The 22,183-nt window shown below is 39.5% G+C and overlaps 2 protein-coding genes across 5 annotated transcripts in view; both read right to left on the bottom strand.

Moving 5' to 3' along the window:
• Positions 1-21,378, bottom strand: part of CHPT1 (choline phosphotransferase 1) — a 23,337-nt gene extending 1,959 nt beyond the window's left edge. Inside the window, exons 1-8 of one of the 4 annotated variants that reach the window (XR_004991633.2) lie at positions 20,954-21,328; positions 12,393-12,540; positions 11,971-12,112; positions 10,187-10,271; positions 7,081-7,212; positions 4,173-4,331; positions 3,595-3,720; positions 1,307-1,506 (exon numbers count right to left, since the gene is read on the bottom strand). Coding sequence is in view for 2 of the 4 variants with exons in the window: in XM_036459117.2 (XP_036315010.1) it covers positions 1,396-1,506; positions 3,595-3,720; positions 4,173-4,331; positions 7,081-7,212; positions 10,187-10,271; positions 11,971-12,112; positions 12,393-12,540; positions 20,954-21,226 (1,176 nt within the window). In the remaining 2 variants the exon portion in view is untranslated. Of the gene's footprint in view, positions 1-1,306; positions 1,507-3,594; positions 3,721-4,172; positions 4,332-7,080; positions 7,213-10,186; positions 10,272-11,970; positions 12,113-12,392; positions 12,541-20,953 lie in introns of all 4 variants that reach the window. The other 3 variants (XM_036459117.2, XR_004991634.2, XM_036459118.2) reach the window with 3 other exon arrangements.
• The window catches only part of MYBPC1 (myosin binding protein C1), a 104,528-nt gene continuing 100,471 nt past the window's right edge, over positions 18,127-22,183 (bottom strand). Inside the window, exon 34 of the transcript XR_006742763.1 lies at positions 18,127-18,136. The gene's annotated coding sequence lies outside the window, so the exon portion shown is untranslated. The remainder of the gene's footprint in view (positions 18,137-22,183) is intronic.

A 22,183-nucleotide genomic window follows, 5' to 3' on the forward strand; every position in this document is an offset into this window, starting at 1 on the left:
TTAGGGGGACAATTTGCTTCTTAAATTTTTACATTTTGTAGAGGAGTTCCCTTGTAAGCCAATGTATATTTTGGAATATAAATCTTAGGTACTATTCAGATGTCTAAGAAGGTCCTTATTTGAGTTTACCAAGTGTTACAGAGACAAAATAAGTACCATAGAGTGTTTTCTGTGTCCTTAATTCACGTAAGTATATACTTTTTTTTTTTTTAAGGATATCAACTTTCACTTTTTTCATTGTCTTTTTCTTGCTTAAGATATAGTACATGTTCATTACTCCTTTATTTTTTTATTTCATCCTATAGCTTATGGTCTACAGAACTGTGGGATAAAATTAAAAGTAGAATAAGAGGGGAGGGAGTCTCAGGATTTGGATCACCAAAGAGGCTGGTGATAGTTCTATTATTCATAATGAACACTATAAATACTTTGAAGTGAGAGTAAAAAGATAAGAATCAGTATATAGTGCATTCAGTGGTTGAGTAACTGGTACTTATTTTATCCCCTTTTTACCTCAAATGACATGTATAGTTGTAGTAACGGGCTAGTAATCTAAAGGGAAGATATTTTTGCCATGTTTTCATAAATTACTAATTTTTTTAAGTCAACTGTAGTTTAAGTATTGTTTTAATAGAATGAGATGTTTAATGCCCATCTTTTTATGACAATGACATTTTAACTCAGAATATCAAGAAACAAGTGCCTTCACTATAAAGATTCATTTGTTTTTCTGAACTAATAATTGTGTTGTATAATAAGACAAAATTGTATAATAAGACAAATTGCTTTTACATAACACAAATTATAGAAAATTCTAATAGCCCTTTTAAATTCTAGTTGATACACTAAAGCATGTATTTCATTATATATGATAGCGGTTAACATGCCTCTTGAAAATGACTAATAAAAAAATCATACATCATTAATAAATATAGTATTATAATCCATGCATTTATACAGTATTGTGAACACACCAATTTTTAGCTAAGTAGCATCATCCTCAACATGGCTACCATCCTTGAATTTCTGAATTTTTATGTAATCATTTGGCAATGAAAATCCTGAGTGTAAGAATTTGAGACAGAGACTGCTATTTAGAACTATAGTGGTTCACTTTCTTGTACCTAGAAAATTTAAATTTCTTTCTTTAGTCTTATTTCTAATTTATAGATTTGTATTACTCTGGTTATCTGTGGTAAAAAATGTTGATACACAATGAGGATTTCACAACTGAAATAGATATAATGGAATTTACAAGACTTAATGTTTTATATTCAAATATAACCTTATTTGATAGTATACTAGCCTCCTGCAAAAGGGGATTTCCTTCACTCCTAGGTTCCCCTAACTGCTTCTCCTTTTTTCCTTGGGTTATTAGTCAATATGCTTGTGAACCTGTTCAGGTGCTTGATGACATGGAATCTTGAAGATATTTAGATGAAGGTGTCTTGAAATTTGCAGGCACAAAGCACTAAAGTACATAATCATATCAAATGAAGAAATGACCTTTAGAGCAAAAAAGAAAATATAAAATAGATTATGGTCTATCTTTTTTGAAGCAGCAGCTATTTTTCTGCCTACCCCCCTCCCCAATTTCAAACTTAACTGAAAATTCAACAAAAATACATTTTAGAATATTTCATATACTTCATATCTGAACCTCAAATAGTCCTCTGGAACACATGCAAGATATTTCAGAGTTATAGAATTTGAGGCACAGTGGAAAAGTCCTCGACTGAATTACAAAAGCTGGAAAGTAATAGAATGGAAGTCTTCACATTCTTTCAATTATATGCTGTGCAACTAAGCTACAAATTTCTACTAGAAGGGGCTATCAGTTATAACAAAATCATTCCATCACAACGTTTCTTACTCCTTACTCCTTTAAGACTAGCTGTAAGAAAGTAAAGGCCCATGAAAGTGATGTCCCTTGTTTGACAAAGGGAGACAAAAAGGTCTGGAAAAGATACCATAGTTAAGGGGAGGCATATACAAAATTGTGTTGCATAAAAAACTGAGGAAAGCACACTATTTAAAAACTTTCCCAGAGACTAGAGGCAGATGCTTCCTTCAGAAGCTCTGTTGGAAGAGAGGGAATTTCACCTATGAGAGGTAAATCCCCCTATCTTTAACTTGAAAAGCTCCATGTGACCTTTTTCTCTCTGAAGCAATCACCTTTCCCCTAAGGATGCCAAAGGGCACAAGTGTTTTGAATTTGACTTCCTCACCATAATCATCAATGTAAACCAGGCCAACTCACTCATTACAAAATAGGTACTTGAGTTTTTAACCTGATATTTTAATTATGTTAAGTCCATTTGGTAATATTTAAGTTCACTAAAAGAAACCCTACATTGAATTCTCAGATATTTTGGATAATCATCTATTTCTTAAATGTATAGTGTTTTAAAGCTCCAAAAGTTTTTAAAGTGGACAGCAAATTAAAGGAAATTCTTCTGATTTGTAAATACTATTTAGAATACTGCCTGAAAAACTTTCAAGGATCTCACCGCCATTTGAAGAATGAAAAACCTTTGAATGAACCATAAATGGAAATTATTAATTTACTCCAGAACCTAGTATACAGGATCATCAGATGTGGTAACCCACACAGAACAGATATAGTTTTTTAGTGCATAAATCTAACAAATAGGGTGAGTTGATTCAAATTATCAAAAGATTCACTGCAGATTTCTTTCAGGACACTTCAATATGTGTTTATATATCATTAAAAATTTGGTGAAGGCAAGTGAGGTCCAGAGGTAGAGAAAAATATAGCAGAATTGTCCGAAATCATCAAAATTAAAGATCTACCATAAAGCTGTCTCAATAAAATAAAATAATTCCTTTATCCACTTTTGTGATTATTATCAACAATGATTTTCTTTTTCTTTGATGGCTAAAGCTTCTCTCTTAAATACCATAATTCTATATAATCATTTTGGATAATAATATTTTGAAACTACTGATATATATTATCTATCACTTTCTTAAGCAGAATGTAATCAATGAAAATTTAACCTTTGCTTGATGAGACATCATGATTATAAAGCACTATCCTCGAGGGCCATCTATAGGGTTGCTTATTTTTACCAAAAAATGGTCCCCAACCTGGTACTTAATAATACTGTCTGTTTTCATTTCCTCAATATTAGCTGACAGTTTTTAATGCAATAAGTGCTCGCCTTTGCTAACACGAACTCCATCTAATTTACCTGTTACTTGCCATAAGCTTTGATTAATTCTAATGAGCTTAAGTAAAAGGTAATAATAAATGCTATAGTCCTTTGGCCAGTAAAATCATTTCTGGTATTTTTGTACTATTTTGGGGGGAGGAGAAAGAGATGGTTATTGTTAAGTAAACAGTTGTATTTTTAAAAATTTGGGTTGTTGGAAGCAAGATCTCAGATATGTAGGCTGTTTCTATACTCAATAAAAAACAATTCACAGCTTTAAATAAGTAATTTTACAAAAACATTTATGGTATAAATTATCGATAGTAGTAAGACTACCTGATATTTCACTGAAAAGACTCTTAAGCACAGTGTTATCTGACATCTATTAAAAATAAAATATTAGCAGAAAAGAACTTACCATTGCTATCCATAGAACAATATATTCGTCTATAAAATTATTAAAGTACTGGTCTAAAAATAAAAGACCTGGGCCCAAAAAGGCAGTGTCTTGAAGGTACAGTTCACTTTTAGTCATGTGAGCTATCTATAAAAAAGTAAACAAAATAGTTTTATTATTAAATTTTAAACATTTTAGCTTTTACTTGCAGAACAGAATTGATTATAACTTTAATTCACTATTAAGACAAATAAAGATAAAGATATCATTTAATCTCATATTTGATATGGAAATACTGAATCTAAAATTTCTTAAATTCATGATTACTGTTTACAGTATTTAAATTTCTTGATATCAGAAAGTTATAATTGATAATTATAGCTAAACAAATAAAAGAACTTACTATACAGTAAAGAGTCTGTTTCCCTAAATATAGCATTAACTCTTTCACAATTTTACTTGGAGGACAAATAGATATCTACATTTTATGATGATAACACCACACACACACAAAATACCCACTGTATGAAATAGTTTCCAGCTCTGAGTTTGAGGATCAAGTAGATTATTATACAATAAATCATAAAGTAATTTCTTACCACCAATTTTTGTGAGACTTTAGCAAAGACACATCCAAACATTAGTGTATAAAGACAAGGATGCTTTTCAAACACATTAGTTGCTGACTTTTTATAGATCATTATTGCTGGTATAATAATTATTCCTATGTGAAGTCCAGGTGACAAAACACTGGTGCCCTAATGGATAAAGCAGAAAATCAGCATCACATTTTAACACTATTGATTACACTGCATTTTCTGAGCATCGATTTTGTTTTAGGAACTAGAAATCTAAAGAACAGTGAGTATACAGGCATTAGCTGTGCTTTTCAAACTTTCACAGAACTTTAGGGTTACAAAGATTCAGTGCTACAGATGTTTGATCCCAACTAATAAACACTAAAAAATAATATAATTTATTCTATACCAACTTTTACTATGTTAAAGGTCATCAACTCTTGGACTGCAAAGTTAAAATATTTTTGTCCAGAAATATCTGCCTCGGTTTCTCTCAATACCAATTCCCTTCCCTCTCCTTTTTTCATATTTAGACTGTAAATGCACTCTTACATAACACTGTAAATTCCAACCTATTACACTTTTACCTTTATCAATCAGGATTCTCTTAGCATTGCTTATCCTAAACAAAATATTGAAATAAATTTGGTCTTAAGACTTACTAAATCCATAACCACCAATTTAAATATGTTTATTAAAACACTTATTCTTCTTTAAGTTTACATGTTATAACTTACTATAAAATTATAGTAATAATACTACAAAGCCATATATAATAAGACATTATACTATATTGTAATAACATAAAAATTTAGACTAATAAAATAGTGCTTTTATCTGTATTACTAGAGGCCTGGTGCATGAAATTCATACTCAAGGAGAGGTTGTCTCTCAGCCCAGCCTGCACCCTGTCCAATCTGGGACCCCTGAGGGGATGTCTGACTGCTGGTTTAGGTCTGATCCCTGTCTGGCAGTTGGACATCCCTCTCACAATCCAGGACTGCTGGCTCCTAACTGCTCACCTGCCTGCTTGATTGCCCCTAACTGCTTCTTCCTGCCAGCCTGATTGCCCCCTAACCACTCCCATGCCAGCCTGATTGACGCCTAACTGCTCCCCTGCAGGCCTGATCACCCCCAATTGCCCTTCTCCATGTGAGGCAGCAGAGACATTGGGCCTCCTCCATGCCACGCAGAGCCCCTAGGTCTCATGCGCAGAGCGGCTGCCAGGCCCTGCGTCCACTGTGCGTGTGGCCATCTTGTGATGGCCATCTTGTGATGACGTGAGGGTGAGATACCACCTAGGCCAGTGGTGGGCAAACTCATTAGTCAACAGAGCCAAATTTCAACAGTACGACGATTGAAATTTCTTTTGAGAGCCAAATTTTTTAAACTTAAACTTCTTCTAACACCACTTCTTCAAAACAGACTCGCCCAGGCCGTGGTATTTTGTGGAAGAGCCACACTCAAGGGGCCAAAGAGCCGCATGTGACTCACGAGCCGCAGTTTGCCGACCACTGACCAAGGCTATTATTAGTATAGATGGTTCAGGAGATTTTACTCAAGAAAATCTGCTGCTAAAAAAGTTGGAAAACCACCAGTTTAAAAGTTTAAAATCAACTACTTCTTAGCCCTAATATTTGATTTCTTGTCTTTCTTCAAATAGTCATCAATTATTTCTTAGTAAAACATTCTATGAAGTGGACACTGATCCTTACTAAATCATATTTTCTTTAGTAGGACTCATGATTCAGCTAGTGTTCTATTTTGTCACCCATGGTCAAGCAACTAGTCTTCCTAAGCACCTCTGCACAGTACTCTCCTGAGGTCAACAGACAAAACACCTCAAATAACATTAAATTATTTTTTCCCAATATATCAGAACTTATGTATTTAAATGAGTTTTGTACTTTGCTTTTGAATTATGCATATAAAATGTATTTTAAAAGATTGATAATTTATGAATTATGTGGATTCTTTTTAAATTGTCCTGAAAGCCAATTCATAAGTTATTTAAGAGGATAAGACTTTTTAAAAATGAAAAATGCTGTATTTTATGTTTATCACTCCTCTTATTTACTAGACCTAGCTCCAAATGACTTTTTTTTTCAAAATCAAATCCACCTTTAAAGGACAGAAAAATTGAACTATAGCACCAAAAAAATTAACAAGAATGAAAGTAATTCTAAAAAGACATTCCAAAAACATTTTTGATAAAAGATGACATCACTGGAATAAGAATTCATATCCTATTGTAAAAGAAACTTGAAGATTACAATATGTTTTTTAAGAAACAGATACTGTGTTGTATTTATTTAAAAGCTTGGCAGGAATTCTGACTATCATATAAAGTATTAAAGACATTTGAAGAAACAAATATAAATAAATACAAAAGTATTAGAGCATGAGCAAAGTGTAAAGAACATAAAGCACCAGGTCTATCCACTCAATTTAAGAATTAAAGTTAAAATATTTTACCTTTTAAAATAGAATAGTTTAAAAATATATATTTCAGTGAAATATGCTTCGCTGGTAATAAGTACCCCATATGTGAAACAATGACCCCTGGCAGCTTTCCCGCCATTCAATCAGGAACTCAGTCTCTACCTTTCCTCCTCTCCTCACCTTATTAGTGTAAGGCACAAAATGGCAAAACAAATGGCAACTCTTAATTATGTACAGTAATGAAGCAGTAGATGAGTAAATGAAATGCCAGGAATGTCTACTCAGAAAGGCTACAAGGAGGAAAAGTGCTTTATTATCAGTCTAAACTTTTAAAACTGCTTTTGTATTATATACCTAAAAAGAATTCTTTAAGATATTTAATTCCTTTCCCCATTCTTGAACTTCAGCATATGTTTAGTATCGCTGCAGCTGTTAAGTAAATTTAGCATAAAGTTAATACTACATGGTGATGAAATTAATGTCTTACTGCTATAGTGGATCCATTCTTGCCAACTCCACCATGGAGGATAACATGGAAGTAATTTGAACAGGAAAAAATTGCTCCACCTACAACTCCAAGAACTGGGAAGATCTTCAATTTTACTTCTAGAATGGGTATCTTGAGGGTTAGAGGAAAGAAACATCATTAAGAAAATGGGATATATTTTCCTCCTAAATAATAAAGAAACATTACAATATGGTCCTGAACAATAAGTTATCATTTTCCTTTTACTCAACCTTAACTTCTGGAAGATAGCCTAAAGTAGTAACTTCTCTTTTAATTGTATTATTCATTAAGTGAAAAACAAATCCACTAAACTCAGCTAAGTCTATTTATATAACTGTTGTGAGGCATTTAATCTTATAAACCTTCATCTGACTTAAATGAGTGAAAAAGGATGGGTTACTTGGATTTAGTAAATCACAGCAAAGTCAGACACCATAATTTGCATCATGAATGTGACAATCATGATGTGTGTCCATGCAAAAATTTTGTGTAGTTAAGATCCAGGATTAAATCTCTAGCAGTATATTTACCTGTTGGTCAAATGCTGTTCAAGAAAACTTCCAAAGGCAGCAAAGGATTTAAAAACAGTAACAATGAATTGCCAAAAGCTGTAGGCTGTTGTGTTCTGAAAATAGACTTTTTGAAATATTGTCCAAAAAATGTGTAAACTATAGATTAACAATTAATTTAGAAAAGTTACATCTAAAATAAATATTCTTATTGGTGAGAATAAGTAGATGTGCTTTCTTCCTATAGTATTGTCAAAACAGTGAATGAAATAATTTTAAGATGAAGTTACATTCTTCCCCATCAAAACTAAATCAGGCCCTAGCTGGTTTGGCTCAATGGATAGAGCGTCAGCCTGCAGACTGAAACGTCCCGGGTTCGATCCCGGTCAAGGGCATATACCTTGGTTGCGGGCACATCCCCAGTGGGAGGTGTGCAGGAGGCAGCTAATCAATGTTCCTTTTCTTTTTTTTAAATTTCTTTATTGATTAAGGTATCACATATTTGTCCTCATCCCCCCATTCCCATCCCCCACCCCTCCCCACGCATGCCCCCACCCCCTGTTGTCCTTGACCATGATCGATGTTTCTCTCTCTTGGATGTTTCTAGCTCTCTATCCTTTCCCTTCCTCTCTGTAAAAAAATAAAAAAATAAAAAAATAAATCAATAAAATATACATTAAAAAAAAAAAAAAACTGTCAGAATTCCAAATTTAAGACAACTATGTCTGACACAATGACCAGAGATGCCTAACTGCCTCTAGGTCCACATTCGCCTTCTTATGGGTACTAGCAGAACAGCTACCATTTAAGATATATAACATTTTGCTTGATCCTATTACTTAATCTTACATGATGAGAAGAAATATGAATGTCTCAAGGAATGTACCACTACTTGAAAATATGCTCAAAGTCTATTTCTGATCCTAGTTATATAAACAATAATTAGCCATTTCTGAAACTAAATGTCACAGAAGTCTCCTATTACTATTTTTAATAGAATTACCTTTTAGAGCAATTTTAGGTTCACCACAATATTGTACGGGAAGTAAGCAGAGTCTCCATAAGCCCTAGTACCTCCAGCATTATATCATACAGAGTAGTTTCTCTGCTTTATTAAAAATTCCGTGCTTTATCTACTCAACCCTCCTCCCACCAAACTCTGGCAATCACGTACCTTTTCACTATCTCCATCATCTGCCTTTTCCCGAATGTCATATAGTTGGAGTCATTTAATACATAGCCTTTTCAGATTGGCTTCTTCTACTAAGTAATATACAGTTAAAGTTTCTCCATGTCTTTTTATAGCTTAGTAGCTTTTTCTTTTAAAATATATTTTATTGATTTTTTACAGAGAGGAAGAGAGATAGGGTCAGAAACATCAATAAGAGAGAAACATAGATCAGGTGCCTCCTGCACATCTCCCACTGGGGATGTGCCCGCAACCAAGATACATGCCCTTGATCGGAATCGAACCTGGGACCTTTCAGTCCACAGGCCACCCGCTGCTCTATCCACTGAGCCAAACTGGTCAAAGCACTTTTTCTTTTTAATAGTAATTAATATTTTATTGTCTGGATATATCATGATTTATCCATTTACCTACTGAAGGACATCTTGGTTGCATCCATGTATTGGAAACATCTGTGTTCAGGTTTTTGTGTGGATAAGTTTTCAACTTATTTGGATAAATTCTAAGGGATCTTATGGTAGGAGTATGTTTAGTTTTGTATCTTGTACTATTTTAACTGGACGTAAATGTAGCTTAGTGACTAAAAACATAGAATTTGGAATTAATTTCTAGCTCCAGGTCTCACTAGCTAGTGTTCTTGGAAAAATTAATTATTCTAAAACATTTATAAAACAGATTAATGATATTGATTTTATAGGATTGTTCTGAGAATCAAGTGAAACAATGATAGCAAAATGTTCAAGAACATAATAAGTGTTGAATAAATGTTAGTTGTGGCTATTGATATTATCCTTCTTAAATCTATAGGAATGAGGTTGTGAGTCGAGCAGTATTGTGAACTTAGGTTGTAGATACAATAATTTTTTCTTTCTAGTTTCTTCCTTTGCAAAGTGTGAATTTATGACAGTGGCTTTGTGAGAGTCAGTTTTGATAAAAATACTGAGGTTACCAACCAAACAGAAAATGAAAATACTCCTTAATATGGGACATTTCACCTCATCATAGATTATAAAAAATGCAAATTAGCAACATTTCTCTCCTAATATTGAGGGACAAGTTTCAAATGTAAAATATTTTATTGAATTTACTTTTGTAAACATCTATTTTATGAGATAAATTTTGGCCTGGAAAAGGCAGTGCAACTAGCGTTTTAGTTTGTATTTAGGGAAGTGGGTTGTTTTGTTCTCTGTGATAATATATTCTTGCATAAAGGAAAATGTCATAATAAGGTATATAGGATAAAAAAATTACAAAACAAAAGGAGAAAGTTAAGAAATCCAATGAATATTAAGTACAATGCCAAGGATTTCTGAAGAAAATTAACAATGCATATTTTTCCTAAAAATTTAAAAAGTACTTAAAAATAAATATAAACATTAAGTTTTACCGTATAGTCCCACATTGTTGCTCCTCCTAATGTAGACAACACAAAGACGACCATTAAACCTACTTGAATTTCATTTACATCCACTCTAAAGAGGAAGGGTAAAGAATAGAAAAGATATTTGTAAATAAAATTCCTGTATGTAAAGGTTAGTTAACCATATATTAAATATCAAAGATGTAAAAATAGCTATAGACTTAGTTTATTTTTACCTTTAGTTCCATCACTGAATTATCAGCTGACTACATGGTTAAGTAAAAAACATACCTACAGAACAACATGTGCTCACATACAGGTAAATATTAGTATATGCATAAAGAGGACAGCTCTATAGCATATATAAAATTGCAAATAGTGGATTCCACTGAGATTCAGAAGGTTTTACTTTCTATGTTACGTACTTCTGTAAAGTTTGATTTTTTTATAACAATTACTCTCATAATCAGAAAAAATTATAAAATATAAAAACAACAGATAATTTAAGAAATTCTCAAACACTCTTAAGTCAATTTAACTTAAGAAGAATTCCAAAAGTTATCCTTCCCCCCCCCCCCGAACAAATGTTTACCTTTTAATATATAAATGCACTTCAATTTCTTATATACAAAACAACCCCTAAAAACCAGCTAATACAGTCCCTAAACAGTACCCCCTGAAGCTATCGACTCCTCTCTTCTTTGCTCCATAAACAGGTTAACTGAAAAGTAGTAAATTCCTAATTTCCTCCTGTCCTCAGAGTTGCTGCTTAATCTACTCTAATCTGAGTTTTACTAAAATTACTTAAGGTAAACAGTGACTTTCAATTAGCCGAAACTAAGGAATACATTTCAGTTATTATCTTGCATAACTTCTCTACAATATTTAAAATGCTGATCATTCTCTCCTTCTTGAAATGCTTTGCTATGGTTTTATTTATTCCATCCTCTTTCCTGATTCCTCTAACTTGCTGGAAGCTCTTCTCAGGCTCCTTCCTAGAAGGTCACATCTTAAATGCTATTACTTCCAGAATCCATCCTTTCTCCTTTTGGAGTCTCTGAACAATTCTCTCTGTATGTAAGGCTATCATCTATATGCTAATGACCTCTAAATCCCCATCTTCTTTTCTGGGCTCCAGATTTTTATATCTGTCAGCCTACTTTACATCTCCACTTGGATGCCCCCGGAGTCCCTAGATGCTAAAGGAATACTTAATGCTTTGCAAATATGAAAAATGTGAGGATTAGATAAACAAAAAAACAAAACAAAACATCAGAAATGGAAGAAAATACAATTAAGTTATTTGGGGATGGTTAGAAGAAAAAGGTGAATTGAATATTAAGGAAAACACGAATAATGACATGCAGGTATTAGTAAGATCAGTGGCCTCCAGGCTTCATGGAGAAATAAATTAGTTGGACAAGGAAAACATAATAATAAAATGTTTGGTACTTTGTGGAGAAAAAGGGGGAGAGGAACTAACATTTACTGAGTATCGATCATGAATCTTTTTCTATATTATTCGGGTCCCTTATTTTTTTCTTCCTCATGTCTCATATAAGTTTGGGCTAATAAGTTGGAGAATGAGAGAAAATAAAGTTATTATCAAATATGTAACTATTTATAACCTGCAGAATACCTGAAAGATTTAAATTAAGATAGAACATTTATTGATGATCCAATAAGTTAAAAGATCATTTAAATTCCTGATTGAAGCTTTGTTCCCCTTATTACATACATATGAACTATAACAGACGGTGAACATAAATTCGGTTATATTTTTAAATGTACAACTTAAAATACATACTTACTTTCCAAACCTCAACACGCCCGAAACGTAAGTCTGCCAATGAGCACAATAAAATAAGAACATCCCAATAAAACAGCAGAAAAACAACAAATCATGATGAGTTCCTAAGCGCACAGCAACTGAAGCTCCAACTGCCATCAATACTGAAAGAAACAAGGTTTAAGAACCATTACGAATTAGAAATAATTAATGGGGGGGGGAAAATCACCATCTACTATTTAGCAATAGTGCTTTAAGGAACTGAATCTTGGCATTAAAATAAGGTACACTAAACAAAATAAACACTTGAAGATATTTTTAAAATACACTGTGCAAAAATTGCTCCCAGAGGTACATCTATTAAAAAAAAAAAAAAATCAAACAGCTCATTTAGTGTTTAAGTCATTATTAAAAAACAACAACACAACTTTATAGTTAATTTACCCGTGGAAAGAGAGTCACAACCATGGTCAAAAAGTTCCCCTAAGGGAGAGCAAGAATTTGTTCTTCTGGCTTGTTTCCCGTCAATAGCATCCAGCGACTGGTAGATAAAGAGCCCGAGTGCACATAATAGGTACGTCCAGTATGGTGCCTAAAAGTAGATGTAAATAATAAAGACTATTATAATAAATAATAACGAGTGACAGTAAGCTAGCTTCTGTTTGACAATAGCTCAATCTAAGCCAATCGACACATTTTCTTGTATTCATACTTAATATGACCTCTGTGTGTTATAAAGAAGATTCATAATCTTCCTTCTAGAGGTAAAAATAAACTGAGAAATGAAATGAGTTGCTCTAAGTCATCTGGGTAGAAGGTCTCAGAAGCCCATATTGTGAGAAGCACTAAGTTAAATCATCGAGCAAGGATTAGGACTTGATTTTGATTCTTTCAGTACTTATTCATATATGGCACTAGATTTGACATTATTCAAACGAAAATGGATCACAGACCCCTGCTTCTATTCAGGATGGAGTCTCAGGGGATTGGATTTACTCTCTAACCTCACAAAACAAAACAAGACAAACAATTAAAATAAACTAAACACCAGTTTTCAGACATTGCAGGCAACGCAGGATGTGATTCCTGCAGAAGAGAAACAAATGAGGTGAGCCTATGACTGCCATGGCGTATGGCCTAGAGGCAGTTTCTAGACCACAGTAAAGGAATGAGGACTGAACAGTGCCCAGGGATCTTGCTGTGTTAAGGAGAAACGTAGCATAGTTTAGGAAGGTCAAGGCAGCTAGAATTTGTGAGGTCAAGGCATGGGAGAAGAGGAAGTGCTCAGGTGATGACATATAAGGCACTTAGAAAAGTACCTGGCATATAGAAATGAGGGAAGATAGTAAGCTAGAAACATTTCTTGGCGAGTGGAATGGGGAAACCAAGACAGAGAGCTGAACACACTGGCAGAGCAATTTACAGCAGATACGGAAGATCACCTCCCTAGAGATAACATCTAGGCCTCAGTTGTATTTCAGCTCCAGAAAAGCAGCAAAAGGAGGTGGTCAAAGCCAGAACCAGCTGCAATGACCAATGACCCCTACCCTGGTACTGACCAATCAGCGGAGACCCTGAAAGAGCACATCTGGAAAACTGATGAATATGCTGCTAAAAACTTCCCTGAGACCTCCCCTAAGATTCCCACCAGCAAAGGAGAGAATAAAGCCCTTAAGACAAAGGACCCAGCCCTAACTTATTTGGGTCAGTGGATAGAGCTTCAGCCTGTGGAATGAAGGGTCCCAGGTTTGATTCCAGTCAAGGGCATGTACCTTGGTTGTGGGCACATCCCCAGTAAGGGGTGTGCAGGAGGTAGCTGATCAGTGTTTCTCTCTCACTGATGTATCTAACTACACTACTAGTGGCCCAGGGCATGAAATCATGCACATTGAAAGGATATTAATTACAAGAAATATTTTAATATCGCAGCAAGCTATCCCTCAGCCAATTCCATGAGGAATTGGACTACTTCCTCTCTAGATCTGAGGTGCAGGTGAACTAGATTAGGGGGCAACAGGGCCCCAGAAGCAAGCTAACCCAAGGCCAGCAACTTAACCTACCCATTGGAGTGTCTGCCCTCTGGTGGTCAGTGCATGTCATAGCCACCAGTTAAATAGTTGCTTAGGCATATATATATATATATATATATATATATATCTCCCTCTCCCTTCCTCTCTGTAAAAAATCAATAAAATATATATTTTTTAAAAAGACAAAGGACCCTGCTCTAGCTCTCCCTTCTAGGAGCATGCATCACATTTCTTCCCTCTCAGGCAAGCATCTCCTAAACTCTAAGGTGCCCCAGGGGAGCAGTGGCCAGCAGCAGCTTGTCCCAGGCTTACCTCCAAAACTGTCTCCAAGGCTTTCTTTCCTCTTTTGACTTCTCAGCAAGCCAAAGCAGCCCTGCCTCAGCTCATTTGTTTCCTATAACATTTTTAGAAACCAAAGCAGTCCCACCTAGGCTCTCCTATTGTTTCTTCTTTGCTAAGCCCTTCATTATTTTACTGTCCCCCTCAGAGTCACCTGGACTCATATTGTGAAACCTTTTCTGCACAAAGAACCCACACACTACCAGCTGGCCCTAGGCAGACCTGCTCAGGCCAGGTTCCCTAACCGACCGGTAACAAGGAGCTCAGTAAATTTTCCTTATTTATTGCAACTGTTGTTACTGACACTACCTGCATAAGATAATTTTAGGTGCTTCATGGGTAAATTTTTCATTTCAATATTTACATCTTTATTTTAGTGTATTATTGGGAAAATTTAATATGGTTACTAAAAGGTTTCGAACGAGCCTAAGTCTTTAAAAAATGAAAGTTGATGAAAGAAAAATAGTAAATAAAAAATAGTATAGGTAATACACAAAAAGCAAATCTTCCCAAATTAAAATTTAGGAAATACTGGAATTATACAATGCTCATTTATATGATTTTTTATACTTAAAAAAAAGGGGGGGGGGCCTCTTGGCTTTAAATAACCTTGGGTATAGTTGACTGACATACAAGATATTACATAACCAGTAACGACTGGGTCAGCTGCTAACGGGAACATTTCAGTGATCCAAAACGTCAACCGACTACTCTCTCCATAAAAATAGAAAGTGCATTGGTAACAGGTTAGGAAGAAAGAAAACCGTTCAGGCAGATCTCGCACGTGTGAAAAAACGTACTACCGCTGTGGTGTCAATCAAAGGAGGACTATGATCCTAGTGGACTGAGTCTAGTGATCTTTTTGAGAAAAAATTCTTGGAGTTTCTAACAGACTGCCTGGTCTAACCCACACCCTGTGCCTGTGGATACAGCTGAGACGTAAACCTGCGGCTGGAGGGGACATTTCCTTGTTTACAGAGGGGGAGGCTCCACAGAATGTCAGGGTGTCAGGAAGGGTAACACCATTCTCCCCTGGGGACTCGCTGGTTTCCACAGGGACCTTTGGCCTCAGCGCTGGTTAGGGGCCAGCAGTGGAGAAGGGCGCACCCGTTCTCAGGAAGTGAGGCAGGCTCCAAGCTGGGGAAGGCAGCCAGCAGGGAGCACAGTGGTTAACCAGCACTTCGGGGCTACAGGGCTTTCTCTGAACTTTGAAAGGTGGGCTTCTTTTTCTATTTTGTGTGAAAAGTCCTTTTTTTTTTTTTTTTTTTTTTGTCCTTTTTTTCTTTTTTCCCCCTTAAATACCAACTCTAGTACTTATTAGAGTTGCCAGACTCCCATACCGCTAAGGGGAGCAGGAAGGAATAGGCGCATGAAGAGAACTCCGGGGTCTGATCTATCATCAAAGTCAGCTGTGCCTGGTGCTCTAACACCTGCTACGTCTTACAACCTCACAGACTCCAAGCGGCCAGAGCCTTATGCCCAGGTCAGATACCCAGGGAGTGTGGTTTAAAGCTCTTTCCACACACTCCAATGCCATGTTTTAGCCACACGTGAGCCAGAATTCTCAAGGAGTGCAGGAAAACCACAGGAACCAAGGGGCAAAGCCCACGATGGCAGAGCTTCTTGCACATCGCCTGCAGAAGCTCCTTCCGGACAGGCTGGGACGAGGGCGGTGCACCTGCCTGCTGTCATTCTGAAGCCTGAGTGCCTGCTTGCCTCCCTCCAGCCCCTCCCCTGCTTCTAGACCTTTCACCTCCTGCAAGTTTGGAGTTTATATTTTATTTTACGATAAAAGGAGAGGCCAATCCCTCACAAGAGTCCTGCCTTATTAATAAATGATACTTGATAAGTTATTGAGCTGGATAAAAAAAAAAGAAAGAAATAGACTAGATTTCAAAGAAACCAAACCTATACAAAAACTGAAGAGGAATGTACAGATTATTGCCTTTTCTTATTTCCCCCAAAAATAACTCTTTATAGTGCAAAGGCAACTATAACCTAAATTATTAAGACAGGGAATAAAACACTTCTTAGGGTCTTTCTCATATATACTTGCCTTTCGATTCAACTTTCTATCATAAATGAAAGAAATTGTTCAGTGCCCTTCGACCTAGCTCTCTCTATGCTAGGCACCCCATCTGCTATAAACACACTCTTAATAGAGACACCGACATGGATTTATACACACAGACCAAAAAGATAAAGCAAAAACATTTACTCAAATCAGCTTACACAATGGAGCCACCGTTTATACCAGTCAAAAACAGGTGTATGAGGGTTTTGTGATAGATAACTGCTACTAGGCTGGTGTTTGAAAAACTAGATACCAATCACTGAGCTTTCTCATATGTAAATGTAGGAATCACATTAAAAAGCCCTAAGGCCCTTCAAACGCTAGGGGTCTATGATCCTACATAGGATCAGGCAACCAAGGAATGGGGCCAAGGACAGGACAGCGTTAAGATAGAACTGTTTCATCAAAGTAAGGAGGCGGCCATTCAGTTCTTGTTTTCTCTATTCGCCCCAACTCCTGCTTACTCGGTAAAATTACTCTGGCCAAACAATTGCTACGTATTTAAGACCTAATAAAACTGGATAAGGTTGGACAAACACGATCTCCCGATTACATTTTGTTATCTCATTTGTGCAGCCAATAATTCAGCAAATATTTTTACTAAGCCTCTTGCTTTGTGTAAGGGACTGAGCTGTGGAGAATGGATAAATGAGCAATCACTGTCTGAATTTAAAATTTGGCAGGTTGTCCTGCTCAGAAAAGACACACATAATCTACGGCTCACGATATCATTTGGTTTGGCCCTGCCAAGGCATTAGAGGTAAGTAAAGTAAATGTTTGACCAAATACTACAGGCTAATTTTTAAGATGGTAATTCTATATGGCCCGAGAACGCTGTTATAAATACCCAAATGGCCTTTGGCAGAACAAAAGGCTCCCCAAATGGAGAACAAAATCCCTCAGTGAAGCATAGCTTTCAGGTTTGGGACCCTGATCTCCATTTAAAGCTATATACCCTGAAGAGGTTAATGTCCCTCCAGGTCCCTCATCTATAAATGAGGTTAATAATAGTCCCTTTTCGTAAGTCTTTGAGAGGATTAAATGAAATAACAGACAAAAGCAGCTTCAAATAACACCAGGAACAACGTAGTCAATACATGGCCAACATTAGTTCTTCTTATTGGAGTTTAGGAGATTAAGTGGTTGATTTGACTCCAGAGAAGGAAGAAATATTACATCAGGAGTTAGTGTTAGAGCTGGGCATTAAAAGATGGCAGTGAGACAGGAGAAAGGAAGAGGAAGGAGAAAAGAGAGGGACAAGGAAACAAAGCCTTGCTGCATAGTAAGCACTTCCATTTGGCTGGAGCAGCAAGTGCCTTAACCAAAATGGTGGTGTGAAATGCAATTCAGAGTACTTGCATTAATTTTTTTTCTATTAATTTCCCTTCATCCCCCAGTCATATCCTAGAAACTAACCCACTAGTTAAGAAATAGATCAAATCTTATTCATATAGATATGTAGTCGGCATTGCATACATATAATCCTCTCTGAGTAGGATTATTTCCTAGTAGAGGCCCGGTGCACAAAATGCGTGCACAAGTAGGGTCCCTAGGCCTGGCCGGTGATCAAGGCCGATCTCTGGGGCAACTGGCAGGATGATTGAGGAGGCCCCCCACTGGTACCTGCCTTGGCCAGCCTGGTGTCAACTGCTCGCCAGCCCCACCCCTGCCACCGCCGCCACCACCACCACCAGTTGCCTCCCTCTGAGGGGCAATCAGGGGGCTCCTGATGGCACCCACCTTGGCTGGCCTGGGGCCTGTGAGCTGCAGGCAGCTCCTGCATTGAGCATCTGCCCCCTGGTGGTCAGTATGCATCATAGTGACTGGTCATGCTGCTGGTTGTTCCACCATTTGGTTGATTTGCATATTAGGCTTTTATTATATGGGAGATGAGTAGATAAGCCTACACCTCTTAATCTAAAACACTTATGTGTTTTTCCTGGCCCTTTATGAAAGCGATCTGTTAAGTCTAAGCATAAGAAAACAAGTTCCAAGCCAGATTAAAGTCACTTAATCCTCTTGGCCTCAATTTCCTCTTACCAAAAATACTGTACTACTGTTACTTCAAGATGAATAGACGAAAGAAATATTAAAATGGTGGAAAGACTATTTTAGGAAGGAAAAAATTTGCCAGCCACAATGGATGTGAAAGCACTTTATATATCTGATAAATATTGTATAAGATACAAGGGTTTTTTCCCTACATACCGTATAGAAAAAGGCAAGAACTCCCGATAAGAAGGTGGTAGTATATGTAAAAACATATAAACTTAGGTGTCAGACCACCTTAGATCAGAATCCTGCCTGGACCACTCATTTACCAGCTCTATGATCGGTTTCTGTCATGTTGATGCTGGAATCATCAAAGAGACCAAGTGAACCCTGCAAAGATGTTCTCCTCATGGCTTCAGCCACTTAGAAGCAGGTGCAGAACTATGACATATTTTAGAAACTCTTCTTGCTTTCATCTTAGCCCTTACCTCCCTTTTAAAATCATTGATTTTTTTTTTACTTTTTTTTTAATTGACTCCTCAAGAGGCTCAGCCTAAAAATTAATTAATTATACTTTGACCTCTTCCTTCACTCCCCTCCTCCTTACACCTCTAAACAGAATCTCTTGGACTTGTTTGTATGCCCTGTTCTTTCTAAATGCTCAACAAATGGTTCTTAAATTAATAATAATATTGAAAAGTTCACAATCTAACTGTATCAGAAACATCCAAAGCCTGTTGGGCCAAATGTAGGCCCAAGAAGAACTACATGTTATTATATATTTTCAGGACATTCTTAATAACAGTAATGCTTTTAATTTGCTGAGCAACTGGTAACTTTTTACGTTTATCTGCGTGTGATTTATCTGGGGCCTCACTGCAGCCTCGTGAACGTGGTTTGGCAGGTGGAGCTTTCTATTTTATACTTGGGCAGCAGACCAGCGTTCTCGTCTTGAAGTAGCCACAGTAGAACCTACATCTTCCTCATTCTAGCCAAACACTAAAGCAACTTACTTAAAAAAAAAAAGAGAAAAAAAAAAAAGATGGAAATGAATAACAACAGGAATGGCTGCCAAGACATCATCTATAATAAATATAACTATCAGTCAGCAAAATCTGTAGGCTCCCTCCTCAGGCCTTCCCCCATGCTATATTGTCTATCCATAGGCTCTGCATATATGCATATAAATTCTTTGGTTTCCCTCTAAAGCGGGAGTGGGGTTGAGGGAGTCAATGGGAGAAAAAAAAAGGGGACAGCTGCAATACTTTCAACAGTAAAGATAAATTTTTAAAAAGCCTTATGCAACCAAGGCAATAACTGCACAACTTCAGCATTAAATGCAACTGATACATCAAGTCTATGAGTTTGCACTTTTCATAAGACTATTTTAATCTTGTGTGGATTATTTTCATTTTGATTTTTTGTGTGTGTGTGTGTGTGTGTATTCTTTTAAACCACTGTGTATTATTTCTATAACCAATGTTTCTCTAATTAAAAAAAAAAAAAAAGGCATTCTACGTGGGGGGGGGGGGGGGGAATGTAGGGGCCACTAATTATTTTTTTAATGGATGTATATATGGAGGACAGGAGATATTTCCACTGGATTCATGTTACCCAACCTCAAATCACATTAGTTCTCCCACTGGACCTACTACGTTCAAATATGATTTTAAAGGGACTTTACTATTTGGAGGGCAAAGACAAGAAGACAATGTCACAGAGAGTGCAAGGTAGCCTTTATCCCTGCACTCCACAGAGCTATAGGAAGAAGCACCCCCCTCCCCTCCCCTAATCCTCTCCCCACCTCCAAAACCCTCCACACAGCCCCAGGGGTGCTACTGAGGAGCAGCTGTCAAGCCCACACCACTTACTCTTATCTGGGACACAGGTCAACGACTTGTAGCTCACCAAACCCACTGGCTTTCAGGCTCCCTGATAAGGATTATCGCCTCGCTACTATCTTAGTGGGGTGTTTGATGAAGAAGCAAAGAGGAAGTGTAACTTCTCTCTGATGAAAGCTACCGCTAGCTATTCCTTCGTTCTGGAGGGACCCTTTCTGGGGGTTCATCTCAGGATCACCAGCTCAACCTTGAGAAGCACACGCCTGGGGGTGTCCAGAGGGCATCTCCGGAGGACCTACCTGCCGGACCACAAGCCCCGGGGCCGGGGCCGGGCCGCCCGGGATGGGGTGTGAGCCCCCCGTGGGTGTCAAGTCACCCACCGCTCGCTCGGAGCGGCCCCCACGGGGCGCGGGGCGACCGGCAGCGGGCCCCCGGCTGGCAGTGACCTTGACAGCCCCTCCGCCGGGGGGGAGGCTCCAGGCGGACGCGGTACGGGACCGGGGGGCGGCGGCGTGACAGCCTCGGGGCAGCCGGGGCGGCGCGGGGGGCAGCGGCGGGGTCCGCCCTCCGCCCCCCGGGAGGCTCAGCCACGCGGGGGTCCCCGCTGCCCTGGTGCCTGCATCCCGGGGCGGTGCCGGGGGCGGCGGGGGGGCACAGGGGCCAGGACAGCAGTTGGGAGGTCCTCCCGCCGCCCAGACGGGGAGCCCCCCCTCCGGAGACCCCCCTTACCTCCTCGGTGGCCGTGGGGCAGTAGGCGATGAGCAGCAGCGTGGTGAGCAGGTTGATGACGAGGCCCAGCAGGGTGATGGAGTTGGGGGCGAGCCACAGCGGCACCCAGCGCAGCAGCCAGGCCCAGTAGCGCTGCAGCGGCGGCTCCAGCACCGACACGCCCGCCGCGCAGTAGCGGTGCTCCTCCAGCCGCCGCAGCTGCGCCGCGCTCAGCGGCTCCGCCAGCGCCCGCAGCCAGCGCGGCGCCGGCCGGGCCCCCGCGCCCGCCGCCATGGCCGCCTGCGGGCCCCGCCGCCCCTGCGAGCCGGGCGCCAGCGCGGGGACGGGACGGGGACGGGGAGCGAGGGCTCACGACCGCAGGGGGAACCCGCTCGGCCAGCCACGAGGTCGAGGTTAGGCCCGGCGGCCCCCCATCCCGTCCCGGGACCCCGCCCTCACCCCACCCCCGGGGCGCGGCCGGCGGGCGGGGGGCGGGGCCTGAGGCGCCGGGCTAGAGCGGGGGCGGGGCATGGGCGCTGGACGGGGGCGGGGAATGGGGGCGGGGCCCAATGCGCCGGGGCGGGGCCAGGGGCGGGGCCTAGAGCGGGGCGGGGGGCGGGGTCTGGGCGCCGGGCGGAAGCGGGGGCGGGGGCGGAGCCGCGGGAGCGGTGGGCGGGCTGGGCGGGGCTTCCACGGGCGGCTGCGAGGGCCCCGCCCACGGCCGCTTTGGAATGGGCGCCCCGAGCGTGGGCCCTGCCTGCCCTTCCCCGCGGGCGCCATGCATATGGTTGCTCGGTCGGGTTCTCCTTCGCGAGGCTAGTCGCGGCCCCCAGAGGCTGAAGTCAGCGGCCGGGACAGTTAGGAGCTGGTCCTCGTGCACAACTCAGGCCTCCCCCAGGGGTGCGGTTTGCTCTGGCCTTGGGCTAGAATGTTACCCCCGGCTGCCCTTCCTGCTGCAGAGCGGGAAGGGGGAACTTGATCTTGCATGTCTGGGGTCCCCAGCAGGATGGCCCCCCAGCAGGTGTGGCTCAGTTGACCTATGAGCCAGCAGGTCACAGTTCAGTTCCCATTCAGGGCACATGCTTGATTCAGGGCTGGCTTGATCCCCGTGGGGTTGTGCATCATGGATGTTTCTGTCTCTCTTCCTCTCCAGTAGGATGCCCCCCTTCCCCCATCAGTCAGCCTGAAGACAGGTCCTGTGGGCCAAGCACACAAGCGCAATTCTTCCTCCCAACCCCCAAGACAAGGGCC

The sequence above is a fragment of the Pipistrellus kuhlii genome, unplaced genomic scaffold (assembly GCF_014108245.1).
Source record: "Pipistrellus kuhlii isolate mPipKuh1 unplaced genomic scaffold, mPipKuh1.p scaffold_m20_p_3, whole genome shotgun sequence".
Lineage (NCBI taxonomy): Eukaryota > Metazoa > Chordata > Mammalia > Chiroptera > Vespertilionidae > Pipistrellus > Pipistrellus kuhlii.